At 45.0% G+C, this 25,261-nt stretch overlaps 1 protein-coding gene across 12 annotated transcripts in view; it reads left to right on the top strand.

The window, feature by feature from the left end:
- UNC79 (unc-79 subunit of NALCN channel complex) overlaps nucleotides 1-25,261 on the top strand; it is a 170,845-nt gene that overhangs the window by 30,899 nt on the left and 114,685 nt on the right. For 11 of the 12 annotated variants that reach the window (XM_075926676.2, XM_089778372.1, XM_089778373.1 and 8 more), the window contains 7 exons: nucleotides 4,797-4,885; nucleotides 6,283-6,323; nucleotides 17,276-17,304; nucleotides 19,160-19,389; nucleotides 19,971-20,142; nucleotides 22,663-22,893; nucleotides 24,890-25,080. In XM_075926676.2, the coding sequence (XP_075782791.2) occupies nucleotides 4,797-4,885; nucleotides 6,283-6,323; nucleotides 17,276-17,304; nucleotides 19,160-19,389; nucleotides 19,971-20,142; nucleotides 22,663-22,893; nucleotides 24,890-25,080 (983 nt within the window). The remainder of the gene's footprint in view (nucleotides 1-4,796; nucleotides 4,886-6,282; nucleotides 6,324-17,275; nucleotides 17,305-19,159; nucleotides 19,390-19,970; nucleotides 20,143-22,662; nucleotides 22,894-24,889; nucleotides 25,081-25,261) is intronic. The other variant, XM_025189925.3, reaches the window with a different exon arrangement.

Here is a 25,261-nt window from a genome sequence, read left to right as displayed (position 1 = left end):
GGTAGCATGGCCTGTGAAAATGATAGGGCCTAAGAATACATCTCGATCTAGATGGCCTATACCACATGGATGCTCAAATGAAGATGGACTATTTCATCTTATAGTGTCTATGAGCTGTGTCCCCATATTAAATATGAGGATGGCTGCAATCTACATGGAAATATCTTGGAATGGTCTCTTGTACTCCAGTGTTACATTTTCTCAAAAATATTATTAATTATGTTTTCAAGGTGCTTTACACAGGAGGTAAATAGCATCATCCCCGTTTTACAGGGTAAGTCATTCAGACTCAGGGCCATTCAGTAGAAGGAGAATCAGGAATAGAACCCACATTTACTGAGTCCAAGTTTGGTGTGCACTGCCTCCAGTAAAGCTATTTATTTATTTGTAAACCTAAGCTATGTTCCAGGTGCTATATAAACATTAACACAGTTAAACTGATAAAAATGACACTTCACAGATATCCCCCTCCTAGCAAACTATTCTCCCAGAGTATTACAATTCCAAAAAAGATGTTCAAACTTGACTTCAGAGCTCCCAACATTTCCCATCCAGCATCCTCTAACCTCAGTCTCATCCAGCCCTTCCCAGTCACCCCCAGTTAGATTCTTCCATCACTAGAGAAAGATAACAGGCAGGTGTTACATTTAGACCCGGGACGTTCAGTGGGGAGAGTAACTGATAGTGAGATTTACAGTTCCAGGTTTTGTATATGAAAATGCTTTCTGTTTAGATGTCTTGAATGGTCTTTCAACTGAAATACTAGCTGTAGAAGCAAGATCCCAGCTATGTAGAGATATACAAATTGAAGTCTATTCTCTCTTGGATACATGCCTAAAAGTTTTGTTATAGAGAGATGATGAAAGGTACATCCAAAGACGAATATATCCTTTCTCACTCTGAGCAAAATCAAGCTCTTGGCTAAATTAAGAAACAATGTAATTTCATTTAGAAGTGATGTTATGATGTCTGTTAGTGATTGTTTTTTTTCTTCACTGCCCCCTTGTAGCGAAATTGGGTGACATTGCAAGGCTGCTTCAGTTTGTGTCCTACTCTGGTGGACCCCTTACCATCTAGTCTTCTCATCACCCCTTTGTCTTGACCCTAGTCCTCTGGCTGAATGGCTAGTAGTCCTTTTTGCCTTTGAGGGTGTTAAACGTCCAGTGCTTCAGGAGACCAGTCACTCTTTAGATGAGGGGTACACAGTCATTGATCTCTTTGAGTATGGCCCACTTGCTCAAGGCCGTAGTAAACCCAGCTGAAAGGTTTGGTAGGGGAGCCCAGGTATGGCCATTTTCTGGGTTCCAAGCCAGGAACTCTGTATAAAGCAGTTGATTTTAAGTTTTCTCAACCCTTTACTGTTTCTCTGGTATGCTTCCTAACATGCTGCTCTTGTAGACTGTTCCTCTAGATCACATCTTGTGGTCCTCTCCTCCAAAGGGTCTGACTTCCTGGGTGGCTTCTCACTGGTCCTATTGGCTGTCCTGTTGTCCACAGCCTCTCTGGCACCTCTGGACTATCCTCCACACCATTTTTTAAGATTTCCCTTCTGATTGCCCATATTTAGAAAAGTGTTCTCTCCAGCCCTGCGCCTAAAACTGGGGTTGTAGTTCTAGCCATCATGTTCCTGTTTCAGACAAGAGCAGGCACAGATTAACCAAGGTGCACTCGAAGAGCTTGCACAGGGCCCACCAGAACACAAAACAACCCCCTCCTCCAAATCCCACACTTGATTGATTCTGTTACCCTGTGTGCCAGGTTGCAGTGCTACTCAAATTTGATCCAGTCACTGCTGTGCTATGCCACAGGGGTAGTAGCTGTGTCAAACTGAAGTGAATAGTGTTGTGACATGGATCTTGGCTTCCCACTTCTACCATAAACTCTAGATCAGCAGAAGGCTTGGAGTAGTCTCTGGAAACTGCCAAAGTCCAGGGGGGTTTACTTTCCTGCTTGAGAACTCAGCTCTAGGGGGTGGAAGTGGGGCAGCAGATGAAGTCCTGTCCCCCTGTGGTGAATGATTGTCTTGTATATCATATGCTCTGTCTAGTTTAGGGAAGACTGAGGGGTAGAGGGGGAAACTATCAACTTCCATTGTACACAGGGGGAAAACTTTTTAATCTGGCACTGAATGGGAATCTCCCTAGCTCACAGATCCAGAGCTGTTGTTTAGGTGGCTAATTTGCTTCTTGGGACAGAAGTTCCCCAGCTGTTCTCTGCGGAGCTGGGAATTGTGGTTTAGGCTAGCTACAGGCCTTAGCCAGCTTTACTTTTAGATGGGTACTTTTCCCCATTCAGTACATGAGCTTTCTCCTACTGTTATCTGTGGTAGGAGGGGAGAAGCAGAGTATAAGATAGCCCCCTTTTTTAAAGTCCATTCCAATTGGCTGGGGGAGAGGGACTTGTCCTGCTCACTATGTGAAGATCTTGGTCTTTTAAAGAGACAGTAACCAGATTCGTCCCAAACACTATTTATATTCACATGACCATTTCCTCTGTCCCCAGGATCTCCTTGGTCTTTTTACATCATGCCTCAGCTCCCAAAAGCTTAAAGAGGGTCTGTCAGAAGGATAGTCTGCTTGCCGCGGAGTGCCTCCTTGTGGAGACATCTGGGGGTTAGCTCTTCCAGGTTGATGCCTCTTCTTGTTGTTGTGCTGTGTCACTCTCTCCATCTCATTCTCTTGGGATTTAACTGCTCCCACTTTGAGGCTTGCTCCTCCAGCCATGTCAAGGTAATTATCCCCTTCCAGGGAGGAGATGCAGTCTCAAAGTCTCGCTAGTCTTCTCTTTCACTGCCTCTTAACACCACATCGCTAGGGGTGCATAGGGGAACCTAGGCCCACCCTCTACATTGGGTTAGAACCCAGTGATTCTGGAACAAGCAATCACGGTCTGTACACTCCTAAACCTCACTGCTCCATCCCTGGGTTGTTGCCTTCCCTCACCTGGAGAGTGACTGCAATCTCTCTCTCTGCAGCCACCTTCTGCTCTCAGCTACCGAGCTTTATACAGGTCACCCTTACCCCTATTCCTGCCCCTCTGAGCCTTGTCCCTAATCAGTTATTTCTTCCCAAGGCCTTCTCCAGGTGAAGTGAAGGCAAAGGCACTTCATTGGTCTACCTAGCCACCTTAGCCCCTTCAGGTGTTGTGTGGGGTGGACACCTCATCACAGAGCCATGCCCTGTGACTAGGGTGGGCTGATCTCTAGGTACCTCATCACAGTGTCCATACCCTGATATCCGGCTATCCTGCTTCTAAGTACTTAAATAGAGTAATGTATTTGCTCAGACATGTGATCATGTTGCCATCTAAAGGTTAACACACACAGAAGAAAAAAGCCTTACCACTCGTGCAAGAAAATGGAGTTACTGTTTCAGCTCTGGTGATGGGCCTGGATTTTGAGAGTTAGAGTTCCTAGGTTATATGTCAGGGGTGGGCAAGAGGCGGCTAGCAGGCTGGATCAGGTCCACCAAGCCAGTAGATCTGTCTCGTAGCCACCTCACCGACACCTTTACGATATATAGTAGCTCATGCTTTAAACAGTGGCTGCTAATTGCTCAGCACATGGGGAGGGATGGGGGGGGGGGCTTCACGCACTGTCCCTGGCCCCTAGCAAAATCCCTCAGCTCCCATTGACCAATTTCCGGCCAATAGGAGTTGAGAAATTTTCCTGGAGACAAGGCCAGTGAGCAAAGCCTCCTTCCTCCCTCCATCCTCCTTCCCTGTGCTGGAGCAGAGCCACATGGAGCAGACAGCGCAGCAGACTGGCATGGAGCCTGTCTCAGGTTCCTGCAGGGTTGCTGGCTGGGAGCCACCTTGGTAAGTGCTTGCTAGCCAGAGCATGCCTCTGGAACCCCACCCTCTCTCTTCCCCCAACTACTAGTCCCTGGCCACCACCTCCTCCTGCCCTAGGTCACCACCCAAACCCTCTGTATCCCCTCTCCCTGCCTCCTCCAGGTCACAACTTCCTCCCAGATTCTGCACACCCTCCTACACTGTTCCCCCAGGCCAGAATCCTCTCCTACACACATACCCCCTCTTGGACCCCACACCCCAAGCCCGTGATCCAGATCATAACCCCCTCCTTCACCCAAACTTCTTCTCAGACCCCACATTCCCTCCCATACTCCAGTCCTCTATCCCAAGCTCCCTTCTATGCCCCACCTGCCATCTCAGATCTTGTACCCTCTGCAAAGAATGCAGCTCTTGACCACTTACCAAAATCTTGAAATGGCCTCCCCATTAAAAATTGTTACCCACCCCTGTCCTATGTCTATTATCACATATGTGCTTATAGCCAAGAACAATGTTGTATGTATACTTGCAGCATATAGATGTTACTAGTGACACGCTGAGACTGAAAGATCTAGAATTCTACCCTACTTTGGCCTAAAAATAGTGACCCAAATTCTCCTGTATGATAGTCTGTCTTTTGAAAAAAAAAATTGCAGTGACCATGATATATAGCACACGTTTATTTATAGTAATGAAACAGAAAGACACACCGAGTCACAGTGTGTAGAGCACTTCCATAGGCCCACTTAGAGCGATAATGTGGAAACTAAGACTGACATTCATTTCCTTTTATACAAATTCTGTTTTGACTTGTCTTTGGCAGAATTCATTTGGGACACTACACTGGGAGGTGCTGAGTGCTTCCTGCAAAATGATGAATACCTTCCACCAGCACTGATGTCAGGGGATGTTCATTAACTTGTAGCATTGGCCCCTTGGATTGCTAAGAAACTAGAGCATTCTGTGGAGAGAAGAGTTCATTTTGTTCTTCCTGTGTGTTTCAGATGTGTATAGAACCTTCCTTGTCTGTGGCTTTGGGAGATAAGCCACCCCCACTTTACCTGTGTGAAGAATGCAGCCAGAGGATTGCAGGGTGGGTAGACTAACAATCAGAGATGAATGATGATCATGAATAGGCAATTAAAAACAGCTAAGTACAATGAGTATGCAGCTCCAGATTCTAACACCCCCACTCACCTTGAATAGAATCTTACTCCACAAATAATCCAGCCGAAGCTAATGGACCCATTTGTAAAGTAAATTGCTGAGGCTATGTCTACACAGCATCATTATAACAAGCAGCGTGTCTACACAGCAAAACATTATTTCAAAATAATGGTGAGCTGGAGGACTTCTTACTCCAACTGCTGTAACGCTCATTTCACAAGGAGTAAGGGAATTTGAAGGAAGAGTGCTCTTCCTTCGACTTCCTGCTGTGTAGACAGCACCAAAAGCTGAATTAAGCTTTTTTGACTTCAGCTATACGATTGACATAGCTGAAGTTGCATATCTTAATTCGACTTTTACCCTGCTGTGTAGATATGCCCAAACTGGAATGAGTAATTGTATCAGAGGATGGCCCAAAGTGAACATCATTTGCTTTTAGTTTGCACATTAGTGTGTCTTAAAAATAAAAATTTGTTAATTATATGATTTAATGTTATTAATCCCCACCGATTTTGCATAAGAGCAACATCTCTCCCCTCTTCTTACCATTAAGAGTATTGTAGTGAGGTCCCTCTTGCTGAGGCATTGTTACTTTTATGCAAAATATGTTTCAGAACATTTTCTAGTGTACACCAGAAAGCAGTCGGGTAAGGAACTGAAACTAGATCACTCTTGTGAAAATACCATGTAGAAATATATTCTGATGTGAGTTAGGCTCACATTTTAAGTTTTGTTTGGAAACTTGTTAATTTACAAAATCTACTAATTTGCAGTGTGCCTCCCAGTCATTAGTGGAAATGAATGAAGTCCTGCTTAGTTTAAAAGCTGTGCATATTTATTTTTAGCCCTTAACAGACACTTCTGTATCATAGCAGCTGCAGGGAAAAGTAATTAAATTTCACAGAAGTCACCGTGCTTTTGAAGTCATCCTTGATTTAAAGCTGCAGGGGAAAGTAATCAAATTTAATTGATGGCTTTTAAACAGATACACAGTTATGGAGCAGGTACTTTTTCTTTTTTCATGTTTCTCTATCACTGTTCACCACCAGATTTTAATCTTAGACTAAACAGAACTCATTGTATTTTCACTTGCTAAATTAATGTCTTCAAAATAATATATGAAAGCATTGGATGGGCAGATATCAGCACAGTGGTAATTTGCAATCATCAGGGCATAACAAAGAGAGCTGATTTAAAACAACCTGCTATTTATTATGTGCTATCAATAGAAAAGCTTTTTCGGAACAACATAGAACACAGAGGTTTCTTTTGTGCAATAATAAGATAAAAAAGGATGTTAATTAAATATTTTAATTACTTTAGGGACCACAGTGAATGGTTGGTTGATGTCCTTCTGCCACAAGGTAAGCATTACTTTAAGGGTGAATGATAAGTAATTATAAGTTTATTTTTCTTTGTTATATGAGGATTTGTATTATACTTTCAAGAAAACCACACAGAAAATAATAATTGTTTGCACTTAAATGCTCCATAACATCTTTGGAGTAGTGTGCAAACATTAGATAGTTATTATTGTTAGTGAGACCAGATTCCCAATTTTAAAGGAACAGTCCCATATTTAAGCCCTTCTGCAGGTGTTCCGATTATTTCTTAAAAATGGACAAATTGTTCCCATTTTCTGTCTGCCCCTCAATGGTACTAGCTAGATCTCTGCTTGCCAGCCACCTGCCCTCTAGTGGCTGACGATGAGTGTGTGTGTGAAAGGCTGGTGGAGGGATGAAGATGCAGTGCATGGGGCTGGCTGCTTCTCTGTGGGTCTGTCAGTGCAGCTCCAGTGTGGCATGGTGAGGAAGAGGGGGAGAAGAGATGAGCACAGCAATATCATCCCTTTCTTCTCTCCTTCCCTGAGTCTGGAATGAGCTCTTATCCCTTCCCTTCCACATAGTGCTGAAAGACCGCTGCTGGCCACTTTGTGGTGTGACCTCTGGCAACAATTTGGGGGGGAGACATGTGACTCTGCATGTCCCCCACACGTTGCCCCAAGAAGACACTATGCCAGATACCAGTGCTAGCCCGAAACAGTTAGATCTATGATTTTACTGGTTAGATGGGCTGTCTGCAGTATCCTACCCCTCTGCTTTTGTCATCAGTGTTTAGTGTGGTTGAGACGCAGGCAGGTTAGATACATAAGAACATAAGAACGCCCATGCTGGATCAGACCAAAGGTCCATCTAGCTCAGTAGTTTCCTGTCAACTCATAGTAGCCCATACCAGATGCCCCAAAGGGAGGGAACACAACAGGTAATCATCTCCTGTCATCCATTTCCAGACAAACAGAGGCCAGGGGCACCATTCCCACTCATCCTGGCTAATAGCCATTGATGGTCCTAACCCTCAAAAATCTATCTAGCTCATTTTTGAACCCTGTTAAAGTCCTAGTCTTCACAATATCAAGATCTTTATTAGGTAACACAAATAAACAAAGTAGGACTCTCTGCAGCATAACAATAAGGGCTTGGATGTTAGCACAGATGTTACAATAGGGCATGAATCCCAGTGCCCAGACTCTTAACAATAGGGAAGCAAGACAAACTATGTCCTGTAAAAACTGGGATGACACGAGGGAGGACATAGGAATGCCAGGAACTGGATTCCAGGAACCTCTGGAACAGGTAAGTGGACTTCTCTCGATTTTTTGTCTTCTTTCTTTCATTCTTGATGCGCCATCCTGCGTGTGGTATGCGGACACTCCCTATCTGTTTTTTTGTGTGGATGTAAGTTAAAGGGTCTCTTCTAGATGTTATCTCCTCTGGCTTTAGCTCTCAGCAAGGCTGGCTCACTGTGGGAGGTCTCTGTGCCCCACTGGGATGTCTAGCATGCACAGCATTCAGAGACACTGAGCGCTGTCAGAGTGACAGACACACTTTATATACTTTCCATTGCTGGGCAAATTTACTGTCACATGGAACTCCATGTTCCTGCCCTTTCTTCTGTTTTGGAAGGAAAAGCCTGGAGAAGAAGGGACGCCAAGATGGAGACGAGGTTGTCTTTTTGCCAATCAAGATGGAGATTCAACCAAAATGGCAACCATATACATCAAACATGTACTTAACCCATTACTTTTCGACATTTCCCTTCCTTGATGGTGTTGTTTGTTTAAAACAACTGCCACCTCAGCTGAACACAAAATAAGGGAACTGACTTCATCTGGCTTGATGAAATCTTATGTATCTTAAACTTAACTCATCTCGCTATTATCATAAGGAGTACAAAGGTAAGGGCTTGGATAATCATAATTATTACAAAGGGATGTAACAAAATATGCCAGGATTGGGACAACTCTCCAGATGTAGCAAAAAGAGTTTCCCTCCAGAGATTGAAATTAGCACTTTGCTTGATTCTATTTAGCACCTGTTCTATTTGAGCTGTAGAATGGCGCACTGTAGTAATGAAGGCTTTTTCTTGTTTTTCCAAATCTTTAATGTGAGCTGCCAAATCAGGATGCTGAATAAGTTGCTTCAGGGTTTCCAAGTTAGCTCCTAAGATGACTGGTTCAACATGCCTATACAGATTATATGCATCCTTGATGGTTGTAGTATTAAGCTTTTCTGACACATACATAACATCACACCCTTGTATTACCAAAACTAAACAGATACACAAATTAACAGGATCATTTTGAGACGATACATAAAATTCTCCATACATTCAGAACATAAACTCCTAATACACACACAGTCAGTTTTAAATATTACAACTTGAGATCTGGTGTCTTGATGGGACTCAAGGCTGTAATGACATTTACCTTGTTGAGATTTTAAACAGATATGAGGGTCTTGATGAACATCAGTTGGGCAAACATAACCACAATCTTGTTCCCATACACAGGCTTCTAAATTGACTCCATGGTATTTCCCTTGACTCTTGAGTGCCCACTGGGGAATGTCTGCTTGGGTCATTACAGTGTTATTGACAATCATACCCAATGAAACTGGTAGCTAGACCCATCTAATACTAGTGTGGGTAATGGTGAGAATATGCTCTGTGATCTGATTGGTGTCCTCATTATAGGTGAAATCTATGAGCCTTCACCATTGATGATGTTCTGTTTCAAAGGGGGTTACCTCCTTAACCAGCATGTTTTTTTTAAAATCTCAGTAGGGATAGCTCCATGATATCCTAATCTTAAAATACCTGAGGCTACATTTTGGAGCAGGCTTGGGCCTATATACAAGTGAGGGCCCATGAAACATTAGTCTGCAAGGTGCCCAAAGCATTGACTATGTGAAACTGGCTTTAATTCTGGGCTGAGAACTAGTCCTTCATGACTGAAGCTATCTCATAATTAAAATCTCCAATTTGGTTCAAAGGAGTGACCAGAGGTTGCTCTAAAGTAGCTATGTGATGCCCCATATTCCTAATGCATTGAGCAAGGGTTCCTGTTCTCATAGCATTCATCACACCCAACCCAGTACCAACTCCTCCCAAAATTTTGGCAGTCAAATCTCTATTACTCCTAGAATACTCCATAGCAATGCTTTTGATCCAAGAATTCCATCCCTTAGTCAGTAGACTTAGAAAAGGCTTATATTTGGGCTGAATGGACTGTGCCCAAAGTTGAAGATCTTTAATCATTCTTTTAAAGGCATACCCGGGGTTTATAATCAAGAGGCGTTTTAAGTCTTGTTTTACCACAACTGGCCCTCTATGAATTATTTGGGGTCTTAGTATTACCATTACCTCCATAGGTTGTTTTGCTCCAAAGATACTTATTAAATCCCAAGTCCCAGAATCATTTACACTTATGTTCATATTAGGGAAGCCTATACAACTAGCTTTAGGAACAAATTGTTCATCCAAAGTACAGAGACTATTTACAGTATAGGACATATCACAGTGCTGCTTGTTCTAAGTAAAACTACAATTCAATAAGATATAGTAAGTCTTAGAAGGAGTGTGAAATCTAGCCTACATAATAGGTGTGTTAAATTGGGCTTCACAATTTTTTTTCTAGCTATGTGTTACTAAGCCACCCTTACAGTCTACCACATGAGGATCCTGCAACTCCCACATACAACTCTTTGCCAACTTGACCATTACACCCCAAGGTTCAGAGGTTAGGCCTCATTAATCATTATCATAGCCCTCCCTCCTCTCTCTTCCTTCCACTGCAACACGCAGTAGGAGTCATTTTGGTGAGCAAATATGGATACCGGCCCTTCCATGTCCATTAAACTTGGAAGAGAGTATCCTCTCCGCATAGGAAACCCATATCTCTTTACACCATCCTGGAGCTTGATTGCACAGTAATAATGTCCTCCTTCATGTAACGTCATAGCCATACAAATATTTACAAAGGCCCTTAGGAATACAAGGTGATTGAGGAGTTGCCTCTAAAATGCAAACAAACAGAACAACAATTACTTATAGAAACAGCACTCCTCTTTCCCCTTGAGTTCCCTTCCAAGGTTTCAGTTGACTGGAGTGAAACCATTTTAATTAAGATTTCTTTCCCCCTTTTAGTTCGACTTCATAGACCATTGGGCTGGCCTTACTGGTGATATGCACAGGCCTAACCCTACTTCCTTCACACACCAGAAGCTGGGAAGACATCTCAAAGCTTATCCACCAGCTCTGGCAGTGAGATGTTGAGAGAATCCAACTGTCCTAACGCCATCTTCCTGGTTGATGTTAACTCTTGCAGGAGAGAGTTTTTAAACTCTGGGGTGTCACACACTTAAGCTACTGCTATTCTGTACAACTACTTCTTTCTGGCTATATATCTTTCTGGTCACTCACATGAGTTCTGGCACTCATAATAGTAACTGCCTATGAAGTTCTGATGGGGCTGGTAAAATCTCAAGATCCCCTCTAGCAGTTTCAGTGAAGATTCAATGTCAGCTATCTGAATGCTGATGGGCATTGCCCTGAACTCTTCACTGGACATGCATTCCCTGGGAATGGCAGCCATGTCCTCTCTGCCTAGACCAGGCTAGGCATATACTCTTGCAGCCCAATCCATAGCCGTATCCCGATTTAAGGGACCCATGGATTTTCCAGCTTCTCAGGCCTGCTCAGGAGTGTAGGTCCTGACTTCATGACGAGTCTCTGTGGGTTTGTTTGACCGTGGACCATAGCTTATAACTTTGGCAGTCACTGGTGCCATGGGCATTGCCTTCCCCTCCTGCTCAGTTGTTAAAGGTGGGGCAGAGGGTAACTTTTTCCTGTACCTCCCGTAATCTCCTGTTTAGTTGTCTAGGCAACTCTCTAACCCTTTCCACATCGGACCCTTCAAAGCTGCTACAGGAGCCACTGCTTTCACTAGAGCTCCTTCCCAATGGATCCCTGCTGACATCCTTCAATAGTCCCTTGGTCTGCTGCAGTTTCCTCTGCACTGTCTGGAGTTTAGTCTGACAGCTACTGTGCTCCACTGGTTGTGATGACTGTAGCGCAGCTCTTTTAGGAGCTCTTGAATAGCTGCTTGGGTCTCCTCCTGCTTTAGATTTACCTGATGGAGTTCCTTTTCTCTTTGGATAACCAGGTCACTACGGTCAAGGACTTGTATGTCTAGCTTCCCAATCTGAGCCACATAATTGGCATTCTGTGACTCTATGCCCACCCTGCTACCCAATTTCTCCAACTCCAAATCCTTGGCATTGATCTGCTGTTCAAGTCAGGTCACTTTGGCCACCTGAGCTTCACAAAATTCATGCAGCTCCCTGCAAGCTATGAACAGGCCATAGATCAAAGCCTTCTTTTTCTATTTTTAATTGAGCCTGGGCTTGTCCGATATAAAATCTTCCCATTTTTTGACAAAGGTGGTATAAGCCTTCCCGCCTCTGAGCAGTTCCCTTGCCCAGGGATATGTGCCTTTCCCAAAGAAATCAACTCAAGAGACAAGAGATGTTTTATTTGTTGTTGGTAGCCAACCAGACTCTCCATGTGTCCGGGCACTCATCTTGAATGGAGCAGTTCCACCCAGATATGGACGTGAGATTTATAGTCTCTCAGCTGCAACCCACTTGGCTACGGGTTCCTTGGCACTCAGTGGTGGCTGAGTATAGCTAAACCGTTAGTGGCGTGGTTCTAGGAGGATGGGGTGAGTCCTCTGGTGCTGGGCTAGGAACTCTACAGCCCTGCTCCAATGATATGTCACTAGCCCACCATGGATCCAGGCTAGCACCACCTAATGAGCTGGGCCTACGCTGCAGCACATGGCCTGAGTAGTGCTTTCTTGCCACAATCTGACTGCTGCTTCTTTTCTGACCCAGTAGCCAGAAAATGCAGGCAAGCAGTTTCTAGAAACAGACTGCACCCACACTGTTTGGGCCCACTGGAAGGAGGCCGTATCATCCTGCTGCACAACTTTAACACTGCAGAAAACAGTACCCCTCCTGCACATGAGCCAGGTTTCACCCCTCCTGCACACAGGCCAGGCCAAGGTTTCACTCAAATGCCACCTAACCGTCCCGGACACCCTCTCTGGTGGGAGATCCCAATTGTTGGTAGCCACCCATCCTAGATTCCCACTAGGTAGAGAGCCAGATGTTGCGGGAATCTACACACATTAGCTGTTGGCTCAGTGGCCTACCTCCTAGTGAGGCTTCACAGTGGTCCACCAACTGGTGGCCTTCCTGGCCTAGCCTGCTGTTGCCACTCTGGTGCCCTCGGTAGTGACAACCTTCCCACTCAGCCTGCTGGCTGTGTGCGAACAGAGCCAAGAACAAAACCAAACCCAAATAAAAATAGATTAAACAGCTATGGAGTCCTGCTGCGGTCACCATAACTGTTACCCTGAAACACTTAGATCTGTGATTTTACTGGTCAGAAGATGGGCTGTCTACAGTATTCTACTGCCTCCATATCGATCATTGGTGTTTAGTGTAGTTGAGATGCAGGAGGGTTACATAAAACAAGATCTTTATTAGATAACACAAATAAACAAACTTAGGACTTTCTGCAACATAACAACAACGGCTTGGATGTTAGCACAGATGTTACCATAGGGCAGGGCTACTCACTTTGGGTATGTCTACACTACCCCGCTAGTTCGAACTAGCGGGGTAATGTATGCATACCGAACGTGCAAATGAAGCCCGGGATTTGAATTTCCCGGGCTTTATTTGCATAAGCCGGCCGGCGCCATTTTTAAATGCCGGCTTGTTCGAACCCCGTGCTGCGCAGCTACACGCGGCACGGGTTAGATAGTTCGAACTAGCTAGCCATTCCGAACTATCTGTACGCCTCGTGGAACTATCTAGCCCGTGCCGCGTGTAGCCGCGCGGCACGGGGTTCGAACAAGCCGGCATTTAAAAATGGTGCCGGCCGGCTTATGCAAATAAAGCCCGGGAAATTCAAATCCCGGGCTTCATTTGCACGTTCGGTATGCATACATTACCCCGCTAGTTCGAACTAGCGGGGTAGTGTAGACATACCCTTTGGAAGCTGTGGGGGCCACAAAGATACTCACAGCACATGCCAAGGGCTGCAACTTAAGTGTGGTTGCGTAGACATGCAAATATATATGCATATAAATGCAAATAGTTTCTTTCACAGAGACAGGCGTGAATACAAAGATTAAAGCAAGACTACACAACATGCATTAAAGTAAGTTCTGCTGATATTAATAAAATGCAATATTTACTCGATTTCCACCCATATGACAGCACTTTTAATGAGCAATGACAGTCCAGGAATTTAACTACTAAAACGCTTATCAACTGAGGATCATTATATTGACTACTTTTTTAATTTGGATCCCACCCGTGGGCCACAAACAAATGAGGCACAGGCCACATGCAGCCCGTGGGCAGTGTTTTGAGCAGCCGTTTCATAGGGGATGAACCCCAGAGCCCAGACTCTTACAATAGGGAAGCAAGACAATAGGGTAAGACCACTAGACTATGTCTTGATGACACAGGGGAGGACACAGGAACCCCAGGAACTGGATTACAGGAACCTCTGGAACAGTAAGTTGACTTCCCTCAATTCTCTGTCTTCTTTCTTCCATTCTTGACGCGCTGTCCTGTGTGTGGTATGTGGACACTCCCTGTCTGGTTTTGTGGATTTAAGTTAAAGGATCTCTTCTAGATGTTATCTTTCCTGGCTCTAGCTCTTAGCAAAGCTGGCTTACTGTGGAAGGTCTCTGTGCCTCACTGGGATGATCTGCTTTCACAGCATTCAGAGTGACAGATACATTCCTCTATATACTTTCCTGTTGCTGGGCAAATTTACTGTCACATGGCACTCCATGTTCCTGCCCTGTCCTCTGTTTTGACACTAAAAGCCTGGAGAAGGAGGGACGCAAAGATGGAGACCAGGCTGTCCTTTTGCCGATTCAAGATGGAGATTCAACCAAAATGGCAACCATATAAATCAAACATGTACTTAACCCATTTCTTTCCAACACCAGGAGAGGTGGGTCTGTCATGGGGCCCAGCCTGTCCTGAAGGGCGAGGAGCTCTAGGCAGGAAAGATTGAGTCTGTTGGTCATTTCCCCCATGTGAGAGTGGCGTATGAGACTGTGTGTGTGTGTGTGCCAGCCACTCCTCCCATTTGAACCCTAACACCTTAAAGATAAGAAGATAAATAAAAAGCATCAAGCTATACAGAATTTTTTTTAACAGGAGCTCAGTCAACTTGATATTAATTTGAACATTTTGTATGATTGCTGTTGAACTCAGTTGAATATGAGTAATTTTATCAGGTTCCCTGCATTTAGCATAAGGAAATATGGTCACCCTAATTATTATTAATCATGTTTATTATAGAAGTCCATAAGGGTAAACCACGAGTGAGGCCACAGTATGCTAGGTGTTGTGTGGACACATAGTAGCAGATGGTCCCTGCCCAGAAGAGTATCCAATCTAAACAGACAAGACAGACAGAGATTGAGAAAAGGAGTAGAACACATAAGCAGGATGAACACTGTGATGGCAGCAAACATGTTTGTGGTTCTGCCAATTGGGGTGTGTGTGGATTTACATAGGAGGGGATCAGCTAAATGGAAAATAATGGGAAGGGAAAGCATGGGTGCAGGGTGGGACTAGGCATGTAAGTGATTAGTCAACTATCCAATAAGTCAAGTAGTCACTCGACTAGTCGCTTCACACCTCCCCCCCCCCGCTTCTTCACACTCCTCCCACCCCACTGCCTCTTAAAAGCTGGTTGCCTCCAGCACTGTCTCCATGGGGAGCAGGGGAGGCTGCAGCTCTTGTACATTTCAAAGAGAGAGGTGCAGTGGGGTCCTGACTGCTGTGCTCTTGTACATTTCAAAGGGAGATGCGCAGGAGCAGGGACCTAAGCAGCCCCACTGCGCCTCTTCCCTTGAAATGTGTAAGAGCCTTGGGTGGTTCTTGAACATTTCAAAGGGAGAGGCGCAGTGGGGTAGCGAGAGCCTCACTTATCAATTAATCGAGTAGTCGATGGAAATTCCATTGACTACTCAATTAGTTGATTAATCGAAATTTAACATCCCTAGGTGGGACAGGGGAGAAGAGGGTAAGAGGTGCAGGTGTAGAGTGAAGATGAGGAGAAGAAGGTCTGAAGGAGAGAGAGGAGGAGGGGGTGGAGCAAACAGCCAGTCAGCACAGGGCAAAGAGGGTCCCGACAAAACTAGAAAGTCCTTTGCATGCCCAGGTGTCCAAAGGACCCTGCTTTGGCTGCTTTCCCTCATCAGCTGCAGTCTCTGGCTAGCTCTTGCTTACTTTCTGTCTTCTGTGAAACTCACATGATGGGTGGATGGGAGTTGCCATCTAGATCCCAATACCTGCAGTGTGGAGTGGTCTCCCAGCACAGTTCCGGTGCAGAGTCATGCTGGAGGAAGGGTGGCTCTGGGTGAGCCCAATTTTATCCTCTCCCTCCAGTACAGAAATGAGTATTGTAATTTACAAGAAAACAGAAATCATGAGTCGGACCTTCCAAAATCATGAGATTTGCCTCCAAATTATGAAATTAAAAAAAAATATGCGGGGGTTTTTAGATCATTCTCTTGCTTTCTGACCTCCCTCTGCCTACCTCCCATATGTACTGAATAAGGTAATTTTTGCCCTCTGCTACAGGAACTCTCACCCCCACATCTGCCTATCTCTGGCCCAGCAATTAATCCTGTCCCCCAGTCTCCCATCAGTTTTCTGCCCACCCAACTCCCCTCAGTTCAGCTGCCTTCAGCTTGGTCCCCCAGCCTTCATCAACCCCTACCTTCCTCAGTTCATCTTCCCTGCACTCACCCCCATCTGCTCAGAATCCACCATCAATACAGCCCCCCCCTCAGTTCCTACTTCACCCTCTCCGCCCCCCCCTCCCCCGTTACAGACTCTCAGACATTGGGCTACTATATATATGGATACCTCAGCTTGTCTGATAGGCAAATGAATTTTCATTGTCTTTCAAAATATATTGTAATTAACTGCCAAATAGAGAAACCAGTTCCTTTATTTAGAATGGGGTGACTCTTGTTTGATTCGAAACACATGATCTGTGCCCCCCTCCCCCAAAATCCTGACTTTGAGAGTTCTCCTGTAATTTTACTCAGAAATCACGACTCTTAGATCAATTCACAGGAGTTGGCACATCTGAGCAATCCTTGCCTTGCCTACTTCAGACCTAATAGCTCTGCTTTCTTACATACGTTATAGTTTTCATCATGTAGCATTTTAACTTGACCCAAGCAACCTGGTGTTACGATGCTTAAATAGTGTGTTCAGAGACATGTCCTCTCTGTGAGATGACACATTCATGCAGGAGCAGGGGTGAAAGGAACTTAAATTTCTTACAAGTACTGTCCTATTGCAACCTGGGTCCCTGCCAGCTTGTTAAATAGCTCCCTGCTGGTTTTTTTAGTAGCTCAGCCAGTTCTTGCTGGAGCTGCTCACGAGGGTGCACCCCCTTACTTCCACCTCTGTGCAGGAGAGAGGCGTCCTGGTTCACATTTGATCAGCCCTTGGACCCAGGTCATTGTAAAGTTTTTTATAACTTGCCGGTAGAGAGGAATGGGCACTGGTTTACATTCTGTTAGGATAGAAAGTGAATGTTATTATGAAGAACTTTCCTTCAAATTACAGGGCCTTGACTTTGCTCTCCTTAGGCATACAAAGCTTTCATTCCCTTCACTGGAATTTTTGCATGTAGCGTTCATCCCATTGGCTGGGTATAGTTGACATCAATCATCTGATGTGTTCCAGATACAAAAAGGAAAACATCATATAGACACAGGAAAAGAATAATATTTTGAAAGTCAAGTCAAACCCTGGAGGCTTTAAAAAAAACAAACAAAACTTGTTTCTCCCATGGTTGCCATGGTAAAGGAGAAAAGTAATACCACTGAGTTGATATTTTGTATGCCTTCCCCTTACAGCTGAAATTTCTGCTATATGTCAAAAGAAGGTAAGATTAAGTTGTTTGTGTGGTGGGACATGATTTGGTGTGTTTGTGCGTGACTTCATCTCATTAACTGTGGCATATTTTTTACCATCTGAAATTTTTTTATTATATATCCATTACCTCATTTGTTGAAGGGGAATGAGGGTGATTTAGCAGTGAGATTTGTTTTGGCTCTGTTTGCTGCAGTTTAACTTTTGATTTTGAGGTCTTGATTTTAAGCAGTCTTAGGGAGCGTCTTCACAGCAGGGCTTAACTCAAAAATAAGCTATGCAAATTTAACTATGTCAATTGTGTAGCTTATTTCGAAATAGCTTATTTCGAGTTTTGTTTCTGTCTACACAGCACTTCATTCGAAATGGGGCACTCTTTCTCCAACTTCCCTTATTCCTCATACAATGAGGGTTACAGGAGTCAGAGTAAGAAGTCCTCCAGCTTGACAGTATTTTGACATTATGTCAAAATAACTGCCGGCTGTGTAGACACGGACTGTGTTATTTCAAAATAACGCTAGTTGCTGTGTAGACATAGCCTTATTGTTCAATTTATCTTATCAGTCTCTATACTACTTATAAAGAGAAGAATATGAACTACTAATTTAAAATCCTAGCATTTTGTATATTCTCGGTCACAATTCTGAAGTATTGAATTGGTCCTTAAGTAGGCATAATTATAGTTGGTGGATTTTTGCTTAAATAAAGATCAACTCACGCTTCAATATTGGACTGTCCACAGAGTACTGACAAACCAATCTGCTTGCAAAACATACTTGCAAAGTTATCTTAATAATTTAATAAATATGGATAGACATATTCAAGGTCTCATGTACTAAAGAAAATGTATACATTGAGCCAAAACCTCAATTGGTGTAAATTAGCATAGCTCAGTTGAAACCAATTTATATTTCACAAATTTTGAAAGTTACCTCTATTGAGTTGGAGAAAATTGGCATATTTCCACTGAAGTCAGTGAAGCTACATGGATTTATACCAGTTAAAGATCTGACTCAGTTATATATAACTTTCAAAAATTCTGAGCTATATTTGGGGAGTGATAATTTTGCAGGACACAAGTATCAAACAATCGACAATGAACTTTTCCTTTCTGTTTTTCTAGTTTGTTTCTATCACACTGCTACAATGAATAAGGGGAATGCTCTGAATCAGCATATAGGTGGTCCTAGAAATAAATGGGTACAGGTGAACTGAAAATTAAATTGCCCAAACCAATTTGTTGTTGGCTGAGGCACTGGTTTGGCCCATTACAGGCTGTGTCCAGATTCAAGGTTTTTTTTGAAAAAAGTAGCCTTTTTTCGAAAAAACTTCACCTGCATCTAGACTACAGCCGCGTTCTTTCTAAATTAAATCGAAAGAATGCGGCTTTTCTTTCGACGGCGGAAAACCTCATTTCACGAGGAAGAACGCCTTTTTTCGAAAGTGCTCTTTCGAAAAAAGGCGTTCTTGAATGCAAACAGGGCTTTTTCGAAAGAGAGCATCCAGACTGCCTGGGTGCTTTCTTTCGAAAAAGCGGCTTGCTTTTTCGAAAGTACTGCTTGCAGTCTAGACGCTCTTTTTCAAAAGAGGCTTTTTCGAAAGTATCTTTCGAAAAAGCCTGTTTCGAAAGAGGCTTGCAGTCTAGACGTAGCCACAGAGAAAGGATACTTACTATCCATGACATTCAGATCTAAGTCTACATGTATTTTTCCTTGAAGTTTAGTGATGCTTGGCTTCGAGGGTAGGCTGTGGACCCATCTCTAGTGAAATTTAAAAAATGCCAACATGTTAGCTTGGCTCTGTTATGTTGATTTTCATTCTTGTTTTCTGTTCCACTTACTGCCACGATAAAATCTGTTTGTTTCTAGAACTGTAGCTCACATGTCAGAAGGGCCGTCGTCACCTGCTTCTCAGCAGGCTGCTGTGGCCGCCATGGTAACAGGCCAGTGCGCTACTGCAAAAGATGCCATTCGAACCATCACAGCAGTGAAGTTGGGGCAGCAGCAGAGACCCACCTCTACCAGACGTCTCCTCCCCCAATCAATACACGAGAGTGTGGGGCTGAGGAACTAGTTTGTACAGTGGAAGCTGTGATCAGGTATGGAAGCAGACAAACATACAGGGTCAGATCCTAACCCTCACACCTGTATTTTCAAATCTTAGGCAAATCCCAGTGCCAGATTGTGATCCTAGTTTCACCAGCATAAACTAGTGTGACTGTACTGAAATCATCCTGGTGTAGCAAAGATGAGAATCCAGCCCGGGGACTTGTATGTGTATGTCTGAATGGCAGCATTTGGCCTTGAAAGCTAGGACTTTATCTAATTTCATTCGTTTTTTTACCCTTAAAGGACACTGTGCACAGAAGGGAAGCCATGTTAATCTCTATCTGCAAAAACAACAAGGATTCCTGTGGCATCTTAAAGACTAAAAGATTTATTTGGGCATAAGCTTTCATGGACAAAGATCCACTTCATCGCATGCACCTGACAAAGTGGGTCTTTGTCCACGAACGTTTATGCCCAAATAAATCTGTTAGTCTTTAAGGTGCCATAGGAATCCTCATTATTTTAGGGAGATGAATGAAGCTAGTGCTTTAACTTGAAGTAGTCACAGACCTGCTACCTACTTCCAGTACAGGAAGATTCCATCACTGGCCACATTCTTCTTGTTTTGCAGCTTGCTGAAAGAGGCAGAGTTCCATGCTGAGCAGAGGGAGTATGAACTCAACCGTAGGAGGCAGATGGGCCTCTCCTCCTCCCATCATTCTTTAGACAACACTGACTTTGATAACAAAGATGATGATAAGCATGACCAGCGCCTCTTGAGCCAGTTTGGAATCTGGTTCTTGGTAAGAGCTCCTTGCTGTTTCTCCCTCTGCCCTCTCTCTACAGGGCCATCTGGCATATCACTGAGATCACACTTAATTCTTTTAGTTTAATTCAGTAGTTTACCAGGACAGGATTGATATAGTTAAATTGGTGCCATTTTTGTAATACAGATAAGCTCTAAGAACATAAGAACATAAAAATGGCCATACTGGTTCAGACAAAAGGTCCATCTAGCCCAGTATCCTGCCTGCTGACAGTGGCCAATACCAGATGCCCCAGAGGGAGGAAACACAACAGATAATCCTCGTGTGATCCCTCTCCTGTCACCCATTTCCAGACAAACAGAGGCTGGGGCACCATTCTTACCCATCCTATATAATAAGTAGGAATAAGATCCTCCAGAAAAGGGCTTTTTTCCGGAGGATCGGGGCCAGCGTAGATGCTCTTTTCCGGGTTTTCTAAAAGCCGGAAAAAGCGGCGGACATTTTTATTTAAATGCCGTGGGGGATATTTAAATCCCCCGCGGCCCTATTACGACCTGTGAAATTAACATGCCCCTTTCGGAAAAGGGGCCAGTGTAGACGTAGCCTTGGGGTACGTCCACACTACAACGTTAATTCGAACTAACTTAGTTCGAATTAGTTAATTCGAACTAAGCTAATTCGAACTAACGCATCTAAACTAAAAAACTAGTTCGAATTAGCATTTTGCTAATTCAAACTAGCATGTCCACATTAAGTGGACCCTGAACCAGGCTTAAGGATGGCCGGAAGCAGTGCCGGCAGGGCATCAGAGGAGGACTTAGAGCGTGGAGATGCTGTCTCAGGCTAGCTGAGGGCTGCGCTTAAAGGGTCCCGACCCCCACCCCGGACAGACAGTTCTCAGGAGTGCCCCGCTTGCAAAGCAGTCCTGGCTTGGAGTGCCCGGAATACCCACACTGGGCACATAACAGCACTCGGCCATCAGCCCGGCTGCACTTGCCGCAGGCTGCCATCTGGGGAGAGTGGGCAATCGGGGGGCTGCAGGAGAGGTTCCACCCCAAAAGCCCACAGAGCCAGCCCAGTCCTCCCCATCGGGGGCGTGTACCCCATTCCTCCCTCACCTCCTTCCACTTACCCTTCCCTAGCCCCTTTTCTTGATGTACAAAATAAAGGACAATTGTGTTCAAAAATGGAATCTGTCTTTATTGAACAAAACTGGGGGAGACTGGGAAAAGGAGGTGGGAGGGGGGAGGGGAAGAGAGAGGCTGGGAGAGGGGAGGGCAACTACAATGATCAGGGGTTGGAACAGGTCCCATATGAAGAGATGCTAAAGAGACTGGGACTTCTCAGCTTAGAAAAGAGGAGACGAAGGGGGACAGGATAGAGGTCTCTAAAAGCAGGAGTGGGGTGGAGAGGGTGCATACAGAAAAGTTCTTCATTAGTTCCCATAAAGAAGGACTAGAGGACACCAAAGGAAAGGAATGGGTAGCAGGCTTCAAACTAATAACAGAAAGTTGTTCTTCACAAAGCAAAGAGCCAACCTGTGGAACTCCTTGCTGCAGGAGGCTGTGAAGGCTAGAACTAGAACAGAGTTTAAAGGGAAGTGAGATCAATTCATGGAGGTTGGGTCCATGGAGTGCTATTAGCCAGGGGGTAGGAGTGGTGTCCCTGCACAAGGTTCGTGGAAGGCTGGAGAGGGATGGCACGAGACAAATGGCTTGGTCACTGTCTTCAGTCCATCCCCTCCAGGGTCCCTAGGGTTGGCCGCTGTCGGCAGACAGGCTACTGGGCTAGATGGACCTTTGGTCTGACCCAGTACGGCCATTCTAAGCTCAGGGCTCAGGGTCGGGGGTCTCAGTGGACCCCCTTGATTTTCATGCACACCTGCTCCTGGCTGGCCAGGCTGGCAGCTCTCCTGCCCTAGCCGGCCATCTTCCTGTGCCTAGTGCGGAGGTTGTGGACGAGGTCCACGATGTCCGCACTAGCCCAGGTGGGTGCCCGCCTCTTGCGGTCCCGGGCAAGCACCCGGGAGCCGCCAGCCTGGTCCCGGGAAGAGGGGGCATCGGGTGGGTGGCTCGATCTGTGCCAGGTGCAGGGTCTGCTGGCTGGGTGCTGGCAGGCTTGCACCTGGCACGGGCACCGTAGCCAGCCTGTGCCCCTTTAAGGAGTCCGGGGCTGGGAGGGGGGCAGACGAGTTTCCCTGGTGTTGCCCAGAGTGGCCACCAGGGAAACCTGGGGAGGACTAGCCTCCCACTAGTTCGAATTAAGGGGCTACACAGCCCTTAATTCGAACTAGTAAGTTCGAACTAGGCTTAATCCTCGTGGAATGAGGATTACCTAGTTCGAACTAAGCGCTCCGTTAGTTCGAATTAAATTCGAACTAACGGAGCGCTAGTGTAGCGCCTATGAAAGTTAGTTTGAACTAATGGATGTTAGTTCAAACTAACTTTGTAGTGTAGACATACCCTTATAGAGAACGATACCATCCCCTCTCCACCAGCAGCAGTTACCACAGTCTCTTGGGATACACTGAAAATTATTTTTTTTGCTGTTTTCCAGGTGAGCCTTTGTACTCCCAGTGAAAATACTCCCACAGAGAGCTTAGCTCGACTGGTTAGTATGGTCTTCCAGTGGTTTCATTCCACAGCTTATATGATGGATGATGAAGTTGGTAGCTTGGTGGAAAAACTCAAACCTCAGTTTGTCACCAAATGGCTGAAGACAGTTTGTGATGTTCGATTTGATGTCATGGTTATGTGCCTACTTCCTAAACCAATGGAGTTTGCCAGGGTAAGAACATTTTCTGTACTTTGTCTAGATGTTCTATAAAAGCTCAGTCTTACTGTGTCATATTTAGAAACTTTAAGGAACAAATTCTGCCTCCAAATCAAGAAATACAAACCCAGATCCATAATGGTGTTTAGGCCCCTGTCTGAAACAGAGTGCTCTGCTCACTACAGGATGGTGCCCTCTCCTGGCTATTCTGGGGATTAGCTTTGCATAGCCAACAGCCCTTCTTATGGGTGTATCCTATTTCTCTGTTTCTTGCTCTTGGTCTGCAACTCTTCTCCCACTTCAGGAGCTGCAGTTACCTCTTCATGACTCAGTCCTCCAGTCAGGTCATTCAACATTCCTTCTTTCTGGGGCTGTGGACCAAAATCCCTGCTCACAAGCAGTTTTAGGCAGTCCTCCCATTAACTGTCCCAGATACCACTACCTCAGTGGCTGATGGGGAACCTTGGCTCATTCTCTACTCCAGTTCAGGGACCCTCTAAATACCAGCCAGCAGTTGGTTCCCTCCTGCACCTTGCTGCCTTTCCCTGATTCTCTTCCTTATGCCCTGGCCATACCTACTCTTCTGGGCAGAGGCAATGCATGGGGAGTGTACATGGGACCAAATGCACCCCTAAGGCAGGAGTCCGGCCAGTAGCTGGCAGGGGGTTTAGCAGGCTGGAGGGCAGGCACAAGCAGCAGGAGTCCATACTGTGCCCCCACTGCACTCACCAGCAGCGGGGAAGACACAGGCGAGGCAGCACCAGCTGTGCCACTCCAGGGGAGGGGCGAGACTGCCCCAGCATTTCTTAGAGCAGCCCTGTGTGAGCTGGAGCCACCTTCTTGCTCCATCGCTGCCACCACTGCCGGTAAGTTCGGTGGTGGGGTTACAGCATGGACTCATAGGGGGACTAGTGGGGCTTTGGGGTCATGCCGGCAGCAGGAGACCGTGCTGCCGTTCCTCCCCCCCTCCCCCAGCCAGTGCTGGCTATGTGGCCCTCTAGTCCCTCGGGCCACCTGGGCAAGGACAGGGAGAAGTGGGGTTTGGGATGGAAAGGGATTGTAGGGATTGTTACAGCTCTTCCCTGCACTGGGGGTGGGGCACTGAAGCTCAGCGTCAGTACGGGGTAGGTGTTATATTCTGGCCTTGAGAGCTATAGAACTAAAGAGAGGGAAAGGAATGTAAGCCTCAGAGATGGAGAAGAGTGGGATGGATGATCTCTGTATAAGAGGGAAAGTGTAGAGACTTGTTTGAGAGCTAAAGAGGAGAGTTATAACCTGAACCTCAGAGCTGTAATAAGAATGTATGGTAGAGGGCCTTTGCTGGCATTGGATACATGTCCCATTAAGATTTAGTGGGAATCTGCCCCTTTGTAACATTTAGGGCAGCATTAGCAACTTGCTGGAAGTGCAAAGGCTGAATGAATCATAAACATAGACAACCATGATATTAGCTGTCAGAAATGAACTGAAATAGTTTGTTGGTTGATGTTTAATGCTGCCCAAATGTTACAAAGGGGCAGATTATGACTAAATCTTAATGGGACATGGTCTGTGGGTGGGGAAGCAAGGAAAGTATCCTGGCCCTGCCCCTTCCTCTTGAGGCCCCGCCCCTTCCGGGCACTTCAAAACATTTCTGAAGTGGCCCCCGGTAAAAAATTATTGCCCACCCCTGAACTATAGTCTTTCTCTTTTTCTCTCTCTGTTTGTCCCTGTGACTTCAGTACTGTGGCTAAATACTTAAATAGCCATTGGGCCATCTAGGGAGAACTGTATTTAAATCTTCTGCTGCACTTTGGTTGTTCCTGGAGCATATGAAAAACAAACTCCAAAAAACAAAACAAACCATGTAGCCCCCATGGCTGAATCTGGAATCGACACTGAACTATACTATTGATCATTCACAATGATTTAATGTCTGTAAGGTGCCATGCAAAAATATGATTCAATATAAATAACAAATGCAAGAAGAAGAATAGCAGCTAATAAATACTGTTTCTGAAAATGCCCTCAGGTTGGTGGCTATTGGGACAAATCCTGTAGCACTGTGACACAATTAAAGGAAGGTCTGAATCGCATCCTCTGCCTGATTCCATACAATATAATAAACCAGCCAGTGTGGGAATGTATTATGCCAGAATGGCTTGAAGCCATTAGAACAGAAGTGCCTGATAATCAACTGAAAGAGTTCAGGGAAGTATTAAGGTAAGTAAGTGGGTACCTGAGCCATTACAACGGTGAGTATATTAACCAACAAGGGTTTTAGCACAATACATTGATGATGTTGAATACAAATGCCTTTCAGAACTGCCACGTTCATATGTGATATATAAGATACAGTGATGAGATGCAGCTGTATCATTAATAAATTAAAGTTGGACCTAAA

Source organism: Pelodiscus sinensis, chromosome 5, assembly GCF_052426305.1.
Source record: "Pelodiscus sinensis isolate ZL-2025 chromosome 5, ASM5242630v1, whole genome shotgun sequence".
Classification (NCBI taxonomy): Eukaryota; Metazoa; Chordata; order Testudines; family Trionychidae; genus Pelodiscus; species Pelodiscus sinensis.
This window is presented reverse-complemented; position numbering and strand designations above follow the sequence as displayed.